At 35.5% G+C, this 19,059-nt stretch overlaps 1 protein-coding gene across 1 annotated transcript; it reads left to right on the top strand.

The window, feature by feature from the left end:
* Positions 1-1,612: 1,612 nt before the first annotated feature.
* On the top strand, positions 1,613-18,580 carry LOC111388270 (AMSH-like ubiquitin thioesterase 3). The gene is given in 16 exon segments (XM_023012956.1): positions 1,613-1,732; positions 7,412-7,471; positions 12,392-12,472; positions 12,572-12,865; positions 12,982-13,014; positions 13,940-14,013; positions 14,270-14,342; positions 14,601-14,698; positions 14,788-14,790; positions 14,950-15,093; positions 16,457-16,562; positions 16,692-16,738; positions 17,052-17,391; positions 17,549-17,638; positions 17,747-17,809; positions 18,346-18,580. Coding segments are annotated over 16 exon segments (1,833 nt in total). The 3' UTR covers positions 18,553-18,580.
* The last annotated feature ends 479 nt before the right edge of the window (positions 18,581-19,059 follow it).

Raw genomic sequence — 19,059 nt, 5'->3', positions numbered from 1 at the left:
TATATATATTGCTGACCAACTTGCCATCGAACAATATGTTGAAGACCAATGTTGCAATTTTTCTTATTAATATACAGTCCTTTAGCAAATCCCTTATTGTTATTTTAGTGGGAGGAATATAGGGTTAACTCAATTGGTTTCTTATAGCATTACTAGACTACTCACTAGTCAAACCTTCTGAAGTTTATTTACGATAATCATTGCTCTATTAGGACAATATCGTTAACTATTAGACCTCTATTATTAGTTTATTAAGGTTTAAAAAGGTTAAACATTTGTTTAATACAGCTTATTTGAATATAATTTTTCATCGATAATTTTTAATCATATATTTTTTTAATAAAATAATTTTATATGTGAATAACATAAAGTTGTACTATATTTAATTATACATTCTTTAAAAGATCATTTTCACTTCAGACAACCTCTCTCAGAGTAAAACATTGAATAATTTGTGAGTCACTCAACTTTGAATGAACTTGTGTTGGGGTTATCAAACTTTATTTTGGTACAATCAAGTAATTGAAATTGAAATTTAAGCATGTTTGGCATGCTTAAATGATTTAAGTTAATCAAATATATTTTTTATTCACACATTTTCTAAGATATTTTATCCATATATTTTATAGGATACACAATTTCTGACCATTTCGTTAGCATTAGTAAACCTGTGCATTCTACATCATGAACTTTATGCTACACAGTCGAGAAAAAAGTAAGCTGTTTTTTATTTTTATTTTTATATTTTTGGCAAAGCAACAAGTTCATAACCAGTGACTTACAAATGAGTGAATTGGATAACTAGTTAAAAATTGCATTGACTCCTTCCTTATCTAATAATCTCAATCACTACTAATACAACACATTTATATCCTTTATTTTTATTTTTATTTATTTTTTATTTTTTTTAATAAATTATGATTAAAAACAGACCAATGTCTAAATTAAGTCCATATTTGATTTAGTTGAAAAAAAAGAGATTCAAATTGAGCTAAAAGTCCCCAATTAATCTTAATCACAAATTTTGTAAGATCTACAATTTTTTATCAATTTCTATTAAAATGTGTTAAAAAAAGTGATATTTATCCAAATCAAAACGTGGGCTAAATTATTTGATAATAGTAATACCTCCAAAATTACATATCGACGAGTTAATTGTTTTAATGGTCACTGAACTTATATTCATATTTTTGATTGGTCACTGAAATTTAAATGTTGAGTTTTGGTCACTGAACTTAAGTACATGTTTTCAAATACTCACTGAAATTTAAAATATCGAGTTTTAACCATTGAACTTTGAAAAATATTTATATATTACTCACTGTAAATTCGACTTTTTTTTTTTCAAATTTTAACATTTATATTAATGAGTAACATACAATATTTTTTAAAGTTCAGTGGTCAAAACTCGATATTTTTAATATTAATGAGCAATCGAAGACATGAACTTAAATTTAGTAATCAAAATTTGACATTTTAAATTTAGTGACGAATAAAAGGTGTAGATTGACTATGTCGGACGCACCTCTATATCTTGACAACTCTTCTCAACCCCTTATCTGTCTGAATCGTATAGTCGTCGAATAATCAAGTTCCATAATTCTCTCCGAAAATGAGGCGGTTGGCGAATTCGGCCAAGATAAACTTCAACGTCAAGTCCTAGAAGATCGATGTTGATAATAGAATCTCTCTCCGAAATTACTATCGCATCACCGACAATACCCTTAAGTAGGTCCGTAAACTAAACGTCTGTTTCTAATTGAAAAGATTTGGAGCCTCTTTTTCTTTCCATATGTTGATCAATGCTTATAAAGATTTCGTTTAAAATACCGGAATTGAACAGATGGGTTGTTGATTTTATTCTTTCAAATTAAATAGAGTTTTTGTGATGGTGGCAACTCAAAATAATCTCAATTCAAGCATTTACCAGTAATAACACAGAAATGACACTGAAAACTAACACCCAACGAGATTGATTGCACTAAAATAAAAGAAATTACAACCAGAGATGAAAGAGAAGAAAAGAGAGGGATATGGAGGAAGAAGACTTGGGAAAAGGAACTAAATCACGTCAAAAAATCAGTACCCCCATACTCCTTCCATCAGGTTATAACAGGTGGGGAGAGAAACGTGTTAAAGAAGTGATATTTCGCACTTCAAATTAAATACAAAGACTACCAAAACGACACCGTTGCTGGCATTCAAAAATTAGTTGCAGCCGTTATTTCCTTCTTCCTCCTTCCTTCATCTGCTATTCTTTCTTCTTCCTTCCTTCTTCTCTTGCTCCTTAGCTTCTTTTGACTCCACTTCCATGGATTCTCATCTCCCTCGTAGCATCCCTCCCTCTTAGACCAACCTTGTCCCCAAGGTTCAGATGAAAAAGATTATCTTGAGATTGGTGTTTCTGGAAGATCAAGGACAGGAACTTCTCTTTCACCAATCTTCTTCTTGAGTAATGAAACATGAAAAACACGATGAATTTGAGCCCCCGCTGGTAGTTCGACTTTATAAGCAACTTCTTCATTTCTTTGAATAACCTGATAAGGCCCGTAATACCTCGCTACCAATTTCTTATTCACCCTTCTAACCACTAAATTTTGAGCATAGGGGTGGAGTTTGAGGTACACCCAGATTCCTACTTGAAATGCTCTTTCACTTCTATGCTTGGCCGCATAGTGTTTCATACAAGCTTTAGCCTGTTCCAAATTTTCTTTCAGGATTTGATCCATTTTGTGCCGTTCTGCCAACAAGTCATAAACTGCTGTTACATTGATGTGCTGGTAAGACCCTAAAGCCAATTGAGGAGGTTTGATTCCATAAAGTGCCTCAAATGGTGTCATCCTAATTGAAGTGTGGAGAGTAGTGTTGTACCAACATTCAGCTAAGCTGATCCATTCGATCCAACGCTTAGGTTATCTATATACCATGCATCTAAGGTACATTTCCAAGCATTGATTTAGCCTCTTCGTTTGCCCATCCGTTTGGAGATGGTAGGCTGAGCTTAATTGTAGCTTAGTACCCATCTGTTTGAATAACTCTTGCCAGAAAGCACTTGTGAATATTTTCTCTATCTGAGATAATACTTTGTGGCATGCCATGAAGCTTGTCTATATTATCCAGGAATATTTTGGCTATAGAGGTGGCAGTCAAAGGATGTGATAGTGGTAGAAAATGGTGGTATTTGGTAAACCTGTCTACCACAACCAGGATGACATTTTTGGTTACAAAAGTAGGTAATCCCTTAATAAAGTCCATGGCAATATGGCTCGAGGCATATTGCGGTTCAGGCAATGGTTGTAACAGCCCAGGATATGCAACATGTTCTCCTTTGCATCTTTCGCAAGTATCGTTTTCTAAGACCTCTTGTTTAATCTCTTTCACTATACTAGGCCAGAAAAAGTGTTGTTTGGCTCTATGAATAGTAGCTCGTATCGCTGAATGTCGACCTTCTTAGGATGAATGTATAGTCCTAATTAATTTCCTCCTTACTCCAACCCCAGATGTAATATATATTTTAGATTGGTACTTGAGCATCCCATTCTTGTAAGTGAAATCTGTACCTAAATCTTATTAAGGAGTAATGCAGCTATCTTGCTCCTAGCCTCTTCATCCCCTTTATAGCTGGCAATGATTTCTTGAACCAGTCTAGTGTCATAGTAGTGATTGCTAAACACTCAACATCATCAGTGTTTTCCCTGCGAGATAGTGAATCAGTCACCTTGTTATCTACCCCATTTTTATGTTGGATTTCATAGCTTAGCCCAAGTAGTTTTGTTAGCCATTTCTGCTGTCGGGGTGTTCTTATCCTTTGTTCCAGCAAAAACTTAAGGGACTAGTGGTTTGTTTTGATGATGAAATGGTGTCCCTCTAGGTAGTGCCTCCATTTTCCAACAGCTGTCACCAATGCTAGCAGCTCCTTCTCATATATAGATAATCCCTAGTTCCTATTGTTCATTCCTTTCTTCAGATAAGCTATAAGTTTCTTGTTTTGCATCAGAACAGCTCCAATTCCCATGGAAAAATCTGGCAGTCTCAGAACAGGTGTAGTGCTCATGGCCGTCTTCAATTCTTGGAATGCCACATCAACAGCTTCATTCCAGTAGAACTTATCTTTTTTTAATAAATCAGTCAAAGGCCTGGCCATAGTTCCATAACACTTTACAAACTTTCTGTAATATCCAATCAAGCCTAGAAATCCCCTTAGCTGTTTGATGTTAATTGGTTTAGGCGACTTTTGCATTGCAACCACCTTTGAAGGGTCTGCAGCTATTCCCTCAACCGTAATGATATGTCCTAGATATTCTATTCCAGGCTGTCCAAAAGAACATTTATTCGCTTTGGCAAACAGCTGATGTTTCCTTAGCAGTTCTAGTACTTCAGCTACATGTTTACAGTTGGTTGCTAAGTTAGGGCTGTAGACTAAGATATCATCAAGGAATACTAAGACACACTTCCAGAATTTCTCTTTGAAGATTTCATTCATTAGGCATTGGAAGGTAGCTGGGGCATTGGTGAGCCCAAACGGCATCACTCTAAGTTCATAGAGTCCCTCATGAGTCTTGAAAATCGTTTTGTGAATGTCTTCTTCTGCTACTCTAATCTGATGGTACCTTGCTCTCAGATTAATCTTTGTAAACTATTTTGCACCCTTCAACTCATCTAATAGTTCATCAATCAGTGGCATGGGATATTTATCTTTGATAGTCAAGCTGTTTAATTGCCTATAATCCACACAAAATCTCCAAGTCCCATCTTTTTTCTTAACTAGAAGTATAGCGGAAGCATAGGACTATTGCTTGGCTGTATTATCCCATTCTCTTTCATTTCCTTGACCATTCTTTCAATCTCAGTTTTCTGTATGTAAGGGCACCGGTAAGGCCTGAGTTTAAAGGGTTGAGACCCCTCTTTAATTGGTATGTGATGGTCATTAAATTGGGGGGAGGTAGTCCTTTTGGCTCTGAAAATACCTGTGAAAATCTGTCCACCACAGCCTGTACTTCAATGGGCACTACTTTTGATTTTTTCTCACTACTGACAATGATTTGGGCTATCACCCGATATGTCTGGTTCTTAAACCAACTTTCTTCTTCCATCTCAGTCATCATCTTGAATTCTTCTTTAATAGTTTCATTATTTAATTCCATCTCAGTACCTTCATAAGTGAATTTGATGCTTCCTTTGTAGAAATCAAAGAGTACAGGGTTGAATTGGCTTAACCAATCTACTCTTAATACCATGTTACTTCCACCTAGTTTAAGGACCTTTAGTTGGTACTGAAATTCCAAGTTCTGCATCTTCCAAGTTAGTGGATTGTAGATAGCATCACTCATCAATTTTTCTCCACCTGCTACCGTTACTGTTATAGGTTTTATCGTTTGTATTCTGCATCTAAGATTGCAAGCCAATTGTTCATCAATAAAACTGTGTGTACTCCCACTATCAATTAGGATAGATATCCTCCTGCCTTTGATGTTCCCAAGTAGCCTGATGGTTCTAGTTCTATTACAGCCTATTAGAGCTTGAATTGAGATCTTTATGATCTCCTTTGGTTCCTTTCCTATTCCTTGTTCTTCTCATTTCTCTGGTAGTTCATCATCTTCCCCTTTTTCCTCTTCATCAACCAACATGAAGTTCAACATTCTATCTTACACATATGATCACGTGTGTATTTCTCATCGCATTTGTAACAAAGTCCTGGCTTTCTCTTGGTTTGAAAATTTGAAGGGGTAATGGCTTTGAATTTCAGGGGATGGATTGGGTTTTTTGGGTTTGATTCTGTATGAGGGTTGGTTTTGTAAGAAATCTCAGTTGTTTTGGCATTGGAGTGGGGCAATTTGTTTAGGGAATAAGGTTTATATGGTTTGGATCCTTTATTTATGGTAGTAATAGTAGTCTCCTATAATAGAGCTACCTCAAAAGCCTTGACTAAAGTTGTGGGTTTAATGATCGTTACCATAGACTTGATCTCCTCTTTCAAGCCACTAGTAAAGATAGAGGTATAGTACGTTTCAGGTAGGTTAGGAAGTGAGAGCATCACTTGAGACTTTAATTCCTCAAATTGTTCTTGATATTCAACAATTGCCTTAATTTGTTGAAGACCTCAATCACTTCTTCAGCTGTAGCTTCTGTGAACCTTCTAAATATCTCAATGGAAAAGAATTCCCAATAAGCCTCTGAATAACTGGTGATAAACCCATGAAACCATATATCTGCTTTGCTCTTCAAGTACATCTTTGCAATTCCTATTTTCATTTCCTCCGACACTTGGTGAATCTGAATGTATTTTTTTTTTGGCTTTCCTCGGCCATTCCCTAGGCCCTTTTCCCTAAAGTAAGGAAAATCTATCTTTGGGTGTTTAGTATTCACCTGGTAATTAAACTTACCACTCCCCTACGTAGGTGAGTCTCCTGTCACAAAACTCAATAATCCACCACTAGACAAAGCTGGATTTGGGTGTTCTTCTATATGAATCCCTTTACCATTCCCCTGAGTTGAGGAATTTCCTGCATCAGAGTTCAGTGTCCCTCCACTCATCTTGGCCATCATGCCCACAATATTTTCAAATTTACTATTCATATCCATCATCAAACTTTCCAATTTATCTTGCCTTTCACTGCCTAGTCTGTACTCTGGTAAACCAAGCTAAGATCTCCTAGCTCCTTCTCAATCCTTTTAACTTGCTCTTCATGGGTTTTACTACGGGTATCCATCTTCCCAGCTCACGTACTGCTCTGATACTAGTTGTGATGGTGGCAACTCAAAATATCTCAATTCAAGCACTTACCAGTAATAACATAGAAATGAAACTAAAAACTAACACCCAACGAGATTAATTGCACTAAAATGAAAGAAATTACAACCAGAGATGAAAGAGAAGAAAAGAGAGAGATATGGAGGAAGAAGACTTGGGAAAAGGAAATAAATCACGTCAGAAAAATAGTACCCCAGACTCCTTCCATCAGGTTATCACAGGTGGGGAGAGAAACGTGATAAGAAGTGATAAAATGCACTTCAAATTACAAATACAATGACTTCCAAAACGATACCGTTCCCTGGCCTTCAAAAACCAGTTGCAGCTGTTATTTCCTTCTTCCTCATTCCTTCATTTGCTGTTCCTTCTTCTCTTGTCCTTTAGCTTCTTTTGACTCCACTTCCATGGATTCTCATCTCCCTCGTAATAGTTTTGGCTCTCTATTTTTTGATATGATACATGCTTAGCTTATCTGTAGTTGAAAAATACTAAAAATGCTTGTTATTTCTTTATATTTTGCTAGAATTAGTAGTTCTTTTGCTTTCATTTGGTTAGTATTTATATGATGTTTTGAAATACAGCCATTAACTACAACAAATTTGCTTGGATTTAATTTGTTTCCAAAAATTGAGTCCTTGGCTTATGAGATTTTATTTGCAGGCGAATATTTATAGGGAGGAGAAAAGTCCAATAGACTTGTATGTAATGCTTCTTAGATACTCAGGTAAATGCACATGGATGCATATAAACTCATTGCTTATTTCATTTATGAAGTTATAGCATTTTATTAATGATGAGTGATATAACTTATTAGAAGTTGGTTATTAGTTAGTTAGCTGCCAACTGTATATTAGTTGTTAGTCCATTTTACCAGCTGTATTTTCTTCACATTTTGGCGCCTATTTATATCTTGTAAAGTCACGACATTTGCATGAAATAATATTCCAGAATTTTCCTCATACTCTAATATGGTATCAGAGCAAATCCTCCCTGTGCTTACCTTTCTTTCATCCCCTTCATGTTCGTGATTTCCCTTTGCAATGGAGCCAACACAATCTGATTATACATCTGAATCACATTCATCCACGAGCAAATCAGCCATTGATAAATCGTCAAGTCCATATTTCCTGCATCATTCGGACAGTCCAGGTTTGTTACTGGTTTCTCAGCCACTTATAGGAGATGACTATGCCTCCTGGAGTCGTGCCATGATGATCGCCCTTTCGATGAAGAACAAACTACCATTCATTGATGGATCATTGAAGAAATCGGAGGATACGAATCCTGATTTGATTAATTCGTGGATCCAAAACAATAACATGGTGATGTCGTGGATTCACAACTCAGTTTCCAAAGACATTTCAGCAAGTGTTATATATGCATCCACTGCTCACGAGATCTGGAATGACCTGAAGGAAAGATTTCAGTAGAGCAACGGGCCAAGGATCTTCCAATTGAAGAAACATCTGATTAATTTGGCTCAAGATCAAAACAATGTGAGCATCTAGTTCACCAAACTGAAGACTATATGGGAAGAGTTGAGCTATTTTTGACCAAATTGCAACTGTGGAAAGTGCACATGTGGCGGTGTAAAGAAATTGAATGAATACTATCAGATGGAACATATCATGTCCTTCCTTATGGGGCTGAATGACACCTTTTCTCAGGCTCGTGGTCAGATCCTTCTCATGGATCCCATACCACTAATCAATAAGGTGTTTGCACTGATTTCACAGGAGAAAAATCAGAAGAAGCTAAACACACCATCCACCAGGAATAATGCATATGGTGCTGCTGCATTTGCCTTAAAATCTGACAATACAAGGACAGTATCTAGTCCTAGAATCAGTGCCTTTGGAAACCTCAAGAAGAAGGAGAGGCCCTACTGCACTCATTGTAGATTTCATGGACATTCGGTGGACAAGTGTTACAAAATTCATGGGTATCCACCAGGATACAAGCCAAGGCCGAAGGACAATTTCCAAGGCTACTCCACCTCCAATCTAGTAAATCAGATTTCACTTAACACTCAGATGAATCAGCACTCTGGTATGGAAAATTTTATGCAAAATTTGAATCCTGAATAGTATCAACAGCTAATGAGCGTACTATCCAACCATCTGACTTCACGCTCCATTGTTAATGCTGCTGATCATGATAAGCACACCACCTCATGTGCTGCCTCGGTATATGTCATTCTATGTCAATGACTCCCATCTTTACTGATAAAAGTATTTGGATTGTTGATACGGGGGCTAATAAACATGTTTGTTCTACTGCTGATGCGTTTTTGAACTTAAGACCAGTCAATGATGCAAGTATTATTTTGCCAAACCACATACGTATATCAGTTAGTCTATGTGACGATGTCAAGTTGAGCAATACTTTGGTGCTGCGTGATGTCTTATATGTGCTGCAATTCAAATTTAATTTGATATCGGTTAGTGCATTAACTGTTGACTCTCAGCTCATCTTGAATTTCTTTCCTGATTGCTTCATTATTCAGGAAGCTTCAACCAAGAAGACGATTGGCAAGGGTGATAAATTTTAGGAGTTATACGTACTTGACACTAGAAATCTTAACTCTATTACACATGCTTTTGTCAGTAATGTGTCTGCACACATATGGCACAATTGTCTTGGTCATTTGTCTTTCAAAAGATTAGATATCTTGAAAAATCAGGTAGCTTGTGATATATCAAAATTAAACAAACATCTTCCATGTTATGTGTGTCCCATTGCTAAGCAAAGGAGATTATCCTTTGAATCCAATAACAAACTTTTTAGCAAGCCTTTTGATTTGTTGCATTGCGTATATGGGGGCCATATCATATTCAATCACACTCGGGACATAAATATTTTTTGACTCTAGTTGATGATTGTTCAAGATTTACTTGGATATATTTGCTACGCCAAAAATCTAATGCTAAGAATGCTGTACATCGATTCTTTAACATGGTCACCACTCAATTCAATGCCAAAATAAAAGGCTTCAGATCAGATAATGCACATGAGTTGTCCTTTACAGATTTTTTTGCTGAAAAGGGGTCTTACATCAGTTCAGCTATGTGGAGAGACCACAGCAAAACTCGGTTGTAGAATGACAGCATCAACATCTGCTAAATGTGGCTCGTTCTCTGTTTTTACAATCCAGAATTCCAATATCTTTTTGGTCCGAATGTGTCCTAATAGCGGCATATCTCATCAATAGAACTCCTTCCCCCATCTTACAGCATAAAACACCATATGAGGTTTTATATGGCAGTCCAGCTACTTATTCTCATCTTCGAGTATTTGGCTGTCTAAGTTTTGCTTCCACATTAACTGCTCACAGAGATAAATTCCAACCTCGAGCTAGGCTGTGTGTATTCATAGGCTATCCAGCTGGTGTTAAGGGATATAAATTTCTTGATGTAGTATCAAAACAAATCTTCATCTCACGAGATGTAGTTTTTCATGAAGAGATCTTTCCTTTTCACACTGTAGTAGAGGCTGATCGAATGCTTGATCCATTCCCTGATCTAGTCCTACCTTTACCTATAATATCTTCCCCAGTTGAGAATATCAATCCCCAGCCACATCATATTCTTAATGAAACTAATGAACATGTTGTCCTTGATCCTTCTGAAGCATTCCTTACATCCCCTTTGCCTACCTTCTCACCAACTACAACCGCATGTCATGATCTTAGGAAATCCACAAGAATGTCTAGACCTCCCAAATACCTTCTTGACTATCATTATAATTTGATATCTCATTCTGGTCAGTCCACTAATCTCCCACCACTTGACATTGGTCGTTTCCTTTCATATAATCGTTTATCTGAACCTCACAAAAATCTGATCCTTAACATCACATCTCATCTTGAACCTCAATATTTTCATCAGGCTGTCAAGTTTCCTCATTGGCGTGATGCCATGAAACTTGAATTGGAAGCCTTAGAAACCAATCATACCTGGTCTCTTGTAACCCTACCACCTGGAAAACACACTATTGGATGCTGGTGGATTTATAAGAACAAATTCAACTTAGATGGTTCCCTTGAAAGACACAAAGCCCACCTTGTTGCAAAAGGCTATACACAACAAGAGGGGCTGGATTACTTTGACACATTTTCACCAGTGGCCAAGAGTGTTACTGTCAAAGTTATCCTAACTCTTGTAGCTCAATATAAATGGCACTTGTCTCAACTGGACGTCAATAATGCCTTCTTGAATGGTGATTTGTTTGAGGAAGTGTACATGGACCTTCCCTTAGGTTATGATCTCCTCAGGCCACACAATCAGGGGGAGAAATTGGTTTGTAAACTTCACGAGTCCTTGTATGGACTTAAACAAGCCTCTCGACAATGGAACTCAAAATTCACTCATGCCTTTATGAGACATGGTTTTCATCAGTCTAAAGCTGATTATTCTCTATTTACTAGTGGGCCAGGAGACAATTTTGTGGCACTTCTTGTATATGTGGATGACATTGTGCTAACAGGGCCTAACTTGCAAGTTCTTGAATCAGTCAAGGCCTTCTTACAATCCCAGTTCAAGCTTAAAGATTTGGGATGTCTGAAATATTTCCTGGGTATTGAGATTGACCGGTCCTCTTCAGGGATTGGCATTTCTCAGAGGCAATATACCTTGCAATTGCTTGAAGACACAGGATATTTAGATTGTAAACCAGCAAGCTGTCCCATGGACACAAAGGCAAGCCTCAGCATGCATGAGAGTGATCTTCTTCCAGATGCTTCTCATTATAGAAGACTAATTGGTAAGCTTATTTACCTGACCTTATCCAGGCCTGATATTGCATTTGCAGTCCATAAATTAAGTCAATTTATGTCCAAACCACGGCTGCCACATCTTAAAGCCATCCACCATCTCCTGCGGTACTTGAAAGGTAGTCCTGGACAAGGTCTACTCTTTCCATCTCAGAAATCTCCTGGCTCATCCTTCAACATTCGAGTCTTCTCTGATACTGATTGGGGGTCGTGTGTTGACACTTGTAAATCAACTACTGGCTTTTGCATCTTTGTTGGAGACTCTATGGTCTCTTGGAAATCTAAGAGGCAGCCAACCATTTCCCGATCTTCAGCTGAAGCGGAATATAGAGCACTAGCATCCACTGTCAGTGAGCTTATTTGGATTACACAGCTTTTGAAAGATCTCCATGTCTCGATCACAGCTCCTGCCATTCTTTATTGTGATAATCATGCTGCCATTTAGATTGCAACCAATTCCCTTTTTCACGAACACACCAAACACATTGAAATTGATTGCTATTTTGTTCGTAACAAAGTCTTAGCTGGGGTGGTCAAGCTTCTCCCTATCAGATCCAAACATCAAGTTGCAGACATATTCACTAAGCCTTTACCTGCTTCAGTTCTGATCCCCTTAATGTCCAAGATGTGCATTAAAGACATTTACTGCACATCTTGAGGGGGAGTATTAGAAGTTGGTTATTAGTTAGTTAGCTAGTTATTAGTTAGTTAGCTGCCAACTATATATTAGTTGTTAGTCCATTTTACCAACTGTATTTTCTTCACATTTTGGCTCCATTTTGGTGCCTATTTATATCTTGTAAAGTCACGACATTTGCATGAAATAATATTCCAGAATTTTCCTCATACTCTAATATAACTTGAATCTGAGTAGTTTGGTGCTGGAAACTATACCTCATCATCGAGATTATCATGCTTTATGTCAAAAAGAAAAATTGTTTGCCAAAAAGGTAAGTATAGTGTTGTAATATTTCTGTCTACGTATTTTGTGTGATCTCTTCATTTTTGGCTGATACCATGTATTTTTGCCTTTTTTCCTGGGGTTGTAGAAGTTGGTTGCAGTGCTATATGAGCTAGAGACTTTTAAGCCACTAGTGCGTCGATTAGATCTACCAGAAAATGCTAACACCACATCTCAAGTGCATCAGATTGATGGCCAAAAACTGATTCCTGATGCATCCACGAGGTCTTTATTGCCTGCATTGAATTATAAACCTTTCTTAAGCTACAATAATAAACGAGTATTGAGTACGACCATATATTACTTCTGCATGAGTCCTCAACTTACAACAAATTGTTATACGAACTCTAATAAACTAGAAAATGAGAATGCACAACACATTGTTAGTTTTCTCCCTCTGAACACATATTTGCAGAAGTTAGGTGTTATATCTTTCTTTTAAGATACATCAAAACCATATTGCTTTTTCCTTCTTTTAAGTGATGGCACGTATTCCAGCTATTCTCCTTTCATTGGGAATCTCTTGTTGACGTAATTTGAAATTTATAGAAACTTTGAATACTTTTCTTCATGGGTGGACCCAAGGTGGGTCACTTAACCCCCCAACTTTTGAGATTTTCCTTTTTTTTTTATTAAGTCATGCTTGGTATTGATTGAAATTTAAATTTTAATCTAAATCTTAATAATCAATTTTAATAACATATTTCTTGGATTCCTTAACTTCTAAAATTTTATCAAAATTTACTAAAAATCTGACTTTAATCTATCAAACAGAGACAAAATCACAATAAATTTGAATTTTCTCTCTTTTTTATTGCTCTATCGTATTCTCTATCACAAGCCTTTTATCAAAATCTTAACTCTTCTAATTTTTTAAAATTTGTTTATAATTTCTTTGCAATTATCACATCTACTACAAATTTTCACTTTTCAATCAAATTTTCAACTAATTAGAACCTAAATTTGCATTTTTTCCTGTCCTATTTGTGTATATAACATGTGTCTAAACTAATTATATAAAATTTAATTTATATATAGCAAATTGTGTTTATTTTACTGATTATTAGTATTGAATATTGGTTATTTATTTTTTCTTTCGATTACTTGAATTGATTGTTTGTATCAAATACACAATTTTCTAAAACATAAATATGCATTTTCTTGTGATGAACAAAATATTAATAAAATTATTGTTCAAAATCAAATAGATGAAGATGATTAGCAAAATATTAATGAAGAAATATTTTTGAAATGTAAATCTACATTTTTTCGGGTCAAATATGAATCATTCAAAAATAAAAAACAAAGTATTTAATTTGTACAAAGTTTCATTGTGCTCCCCTAACTCAATTTCTCTACGTCCGCCGCTACTTTTCTTTTCAACCGCATGGAATTATGATTATACATGTTATGACTTTTCATATATCCTAATAGGTTATTCTGATGTACTCTATAGTACGGCCATTCTCATGCATTTACTCTGTCCCGTCATAATGAATACCATGGCTTGACCAGGCATGAAATATCTAGGTTGGTGTTAGGAAGATGTTGGCTTTGTACTTGAGAGGTGAAGTTGACCTTGCCAACTTCTGATTTTTAAGTGTGATAGGTGCAATTATTTTAGTGAGGATAGCAAAATAACTTAAAGTGTTTATTCCAGGGGAATAGTAATGAATTTGGGATTTCTTGCGAAGGAAATAATTAAAATCAATATGATTAGGATGAGAATTAACTTCTTTGGATTGATAGTGCGTTTTAGTTAATGTGACAGAAAATTATATTTTAGTTATTGCAGTTTACTTAATTTGGATTTAGAAGTAAAATATTCAAGTAGAAGAATCTTTAAAAGCTCCATTATGGTGTGTGTTTATGGTGGTTTTTTTTGGTAGACAACAAGTTCATTAGAAGCCGTCCCTGGTCTTGCCTTTTGACTAGGGCATTGTCTTGTCTACTTGCTCATAAGGGATATCACATTATGGTTCAACATCTCCACACCAAATGCACACAAACACCCCCGAAATTTGGAAAAAAAGTAATGCTAAGCTAGTCAAATGCGTTAGTTTGTCAATGTCTACTCTTTTATCGTCCTTCCTCTTACCTTCATATCTTCTGTGCAGTTGTCGCCAGTCACAGCTCCTTCATCTACATTGAAACAGAATAATGAGAATACTCGAGTTTCATCATCGTATTCCATTGACACTCAGTTTCAGAAGTTGTGAGTATGTGTAATGAAGACATTCTTGTTTTAGATTTTGAAATCTGTCAAAGTTGTATTTGATAATGTATTGCCACTGTAATTTGTAGAGGGTTTGTATAACTTCCTTTCCTTAATTTAACATACAACTATTGCTGCAAAAGAGATGATAGTTCTATCTTTGAAAATGTCGTTTGTATATGTCAATTTATATTTGAAGTGCTAACACAACAACCCGGTATTTAAAGCTCTACTGTTTTATTATTTATTAGACTATTAGTGCAAGCATTAACTGATTTTAACCTTTTCTCTGATTTCTACTTATCTGTGTTGTTTACCAAAAAGCTCAACAATGATCAATCTGCTTATTGTGCTTCCGTTCAGGGGTTGAAAAGTCCTCTATCTCTTCCATATTTGTAAGAACAATTGCCTTTACTCATCATTTGGGTCTTGTATTGAACCGTGAATCAATTTTTAAATTTTCTATTTATCCAACATTCTATATAGAGTTTTTAAATTTCTCTTTGAATTTATTCTCTTAAATGCCTCTTAATGAAACAATTTAAACTGGTGTTGCTTTATTTCATCTTATTGAATATGTAATGCCTTGAGAATTGCTTAATCTAACCTTTATATCATGCCGAGTTTAGTTATTACATCTTTGAATGAAATAGAGAAACAGACTAATATGCACACTTTGTAAGGACATAATGCCATTACTTTATGGATAATTTTGTATCCACCGTAGTTTCTTTTGCTAGAGTAGACATTCAACTATTTGCTGGTGCTTTGTTTTGTCCATGTGCCTGGTTGACAAGGCATGATCAGATGATGGTACTACTCATTCCTCGAGGTGGCGCAGCCTCCATCTTATTGCTTGTTCTTTGGGTAATGTTTGAATATAACATCTTTATTTCTACTCAGAAAAAATAACATTCAAATTTGATGAGCCTTAGTTGCAAGACATTTAAGTTGACTTTATGGACATGGCCATATTGGTGAGTGAATACTTATGAAAGAACAATGCTCACGTAAATGAAGCTTTTCTGGATATTTTCTGGCTCTCACTAGCATGAAAATTTACAAAATGCTTGTTTTACTGGTATATTGACTTGAGATTTTCATCAACGTTTGTGACGAGGATTTATGGAAAGCTATTGTGTAACTTTCTTGAGCTAAATTAATATTCTGATGAATGTTAGTAGTTACTTTTGTTTAAAGGGAAAGTAATATCTTCTGTTCATGCAGTGTGGATGAATTAGAATGACTTTGCCTCAGGAATCTCAAGATTGGATCAGTATTCTTTCGATAATAATCAGTAAAATTGAAAAATAGATCCCCAAGGGGGCTTACAAATTTTCCTAGCATTGAAAGTAGTTTTGATGAACAAACTCTTCCAACATGAATAGTAATTGCCTAATGACACCACTTAAGACGAGGTTTTTTTGCCTTATATTTCAGACTCTTATAATCTTGCCCATAGTTCCTCACTACATATGTGGTCTTAGCTAGTGTGTAAGTTTGTCCTTAATATTCATGATAATTTCTTGTAGAGAAGTTCACATTTGCAACATGCTTGACTAGCTCTTACTGATGCTTTCTTCTGTTTTAGTTCATCTTATTACACTTGCTAAGTGCTTGTGTCTGTAGTTCCATCTAAGTCTCACTGTCATGTTTTTTAGTTTGACAAATAACTTGTAAATCAGAACATCAAGTCTTCAGATAATTCAGTTACACTAAGCGAGCTACAAATACTAACATATTCTGGAAATTTTGCAGATCTCTTGGTGTACCTCTTCCAAAACAGGAAACATTGTCCAGGCATTCATTTTTAGGCCCAAATGGTCTTCATAATCAGTGGCAGGGGCCTAGTGCTGATAAAAAGGTGGAAACACTGGACTTTCTTTTATTCATTGGATCCACTCTTTCCCATTTAAGAAAGTTGTTTCATTCCACTGCACTTTATTATGTTGATCTCTATTTTATTTGTTTAATTCTATTTGCATGCACATAGGTTAACTATCCGACCAATATTGTCCATGATTTGAGTGAAATTTCAAGGTGAGAATCTTATCATGCTTAAATGATTGCTATCATTTTATCCCTTGTGATTCGGTGTTTAATTCTTTTTGGGGTTTAAGTAATTGCTATCTTTCTGTTTAGAGTAATGATGACAGTGTAGTGTCTTATTTGAAGATTGATTGCTTTTTAAAATAGTACATTATAATAAATTGAAGTTTGAAAACTTGGAAGGGTCGTCCCTGTGTATGTATATGTGTCTCGATATCTGTAAAACACTATAAATTATTTTGATATTGTACATGCATGTGTTGGCTTGTTTACTGAGTGTTAATTGCTTTTAACACTGAAAATTTTCACTATGCTATAGCCTGAATCAGGTTGGACAATATGAACCCATGGCAACAAAAAATAACAACTCAGAACTGGAAAAGTCAACTATGGAGTCCGTTCTATCTTTAGATGACGGAAGATGGCTAAATCCTTCTGAAGATCCTGGTTCTTTAGCCGAGGAAACGATGAATGAGAATTATAAGTTCGAAAATATCAGGCAACCTTCGCCACCTCCCATTCTTGCACAAGTGCAGCCAGAGCTTCTTCCTATCTCTCCATCAAGGGTTGCTGATCCAAGACCTGGACCACCACTTTCTAAGGATGGGTTGCCCAGTTTCAATTCATATCAAGATCTTCACATTGTCAGTCTGTTGTCTTGATTTTTAACTTGAATTTTCAGATGATAATTCCACTATTCTGTTAAATATTTTATGACATTACATTTTTCATTGTTTTTGATAAATCATGTCTAATATTTAATCATATGGCCTAATGTGATGCCCTTTGCTTATATTGCAGCCAGTGAAGATGATGGCAGATTTTTTGAGATTGGAACGAGAAAATACTAGAAAAAACTTGGAAACTTGTGGTGTTCTCGCTGGTTCACTAGTAAGAAGTCTAGTTCCCTTATATTTCTTTTAATGGAAGAATGAAGGTTTACTTTAAGCACTTAATTTGCGAATTATCTAATATATTTTGTATTTAACTTATTTGCAGCGAAACAGAGTATTTCATATTACGACACTCATAATTCCGAAGCAGGAATCAACTTCAGATTCCGTAATACTCTTCAAGTAATATTTAAGCTTTCTAATTCCCATGCTCTTCCATCCCCATCCCACACACACCAAACAATAAATAATAAATTCATCTGCAGTCCCCTTCAAACAGTACTTTTTCTCACCTTTTTGTAGAATTTGCCTTCTGCACCATTTGGGTAGTAGTTTAAGTCCTGAAATCTGAATATAAATATAAATATTTGTTAAATAGAGTGGATGAATTTTGTCACCTAGAAATAATTGAGTTCTTTATTTGGTATGAAGTGGTGTTACAAAGAAAACATTTCTAGTTAGTCCCCTCTACATAGCTTTAAATCAGCACTCATTTTCCATTGTGCAAATAATTATATTAGATGGCCCATGTTTTTGGACCTGTCAGTTTTAAATGTTATAACATCATTATAATATTGCAGTGTAATGTAAAAATGCTTGCTAACTTCAATAATCTAATTTACATTTTTGGAGCTAGTTCTCATGAAACTTTATTTATTGATCGCAGTGACAACTCATTGATTCTTTAATTTTATTAATGTTCAGTGCCATGCATTGAATGAAGAAGAACCTTTTGAGGTTCATGGAATATTTCACCTGTCTGATCCTGGTGGTGTTTCTGTTATGCGAAACTGTCAACAGCGTGGTTTCCATCCTCATGAGGAGCCCGAGGATGGAAGTCCCATTTATGAGCATTGTTCCCATGTGTATATGAACCCCAAGTTGATGTTTGACGTGATAGATCTTCGGTGAGTTTGCATTTTTTGGGAAGGTATTTAAAGAAGCAATTATTTGATGAATGATGAGAAGGAAAATGTACATGTTTAACCTTTTCCTGTGACAGTCTCTTTTATGGGATTATGTGAATCGAAAGTGATTGAAAAATCGAGAAAATTCAAATTTATTTATTTGTTATTATTATTATTATCATTATTATTATTTTTTTACAGCGGTGATGAAATACTATGATTAATTACATGGCAAGTGATGAACTCATTTCTTTCGTATCCGAGTAACTAGATGTGACAAACAAGGCTCGGTCCTTGAGATGAGGTTTTTAAAATTACATTAACTTGATTTGAAATGAGAACAGTATACTATTTCCTAAACACCTCACCTTGGCATTTTCTGATTCACAGTATTATATGATCTGTATTTGTCCCGAATTTTGCACAATGACTTGAACCATAGAGGCCACAATGTAACAATCTTTAGTTTTTCAAGCTTTTTTGCAGTACTTAGATTGATCCTTGTGGTCTA

Source organism: Olea europaea, unplaced genomic scaffold, assembly GCF_002742605.1.
Source record: "Olea europaea var. sylvestris unplaced genomic scaffold, O_europaea_v1 scaffold481, whole genome shotgun sequence".
Classification (NCBI taxonomy): Eukaryota; Viridiplantae; Streptophyta; class Magnoliopsida; order Lamiales; family Oleaceae; genus Olea; species Olea europaea.
Note: the sequence above shows the minus strand (reverse complement) of the source record. Positions and strands in the feature narration are given on the sequence as shown.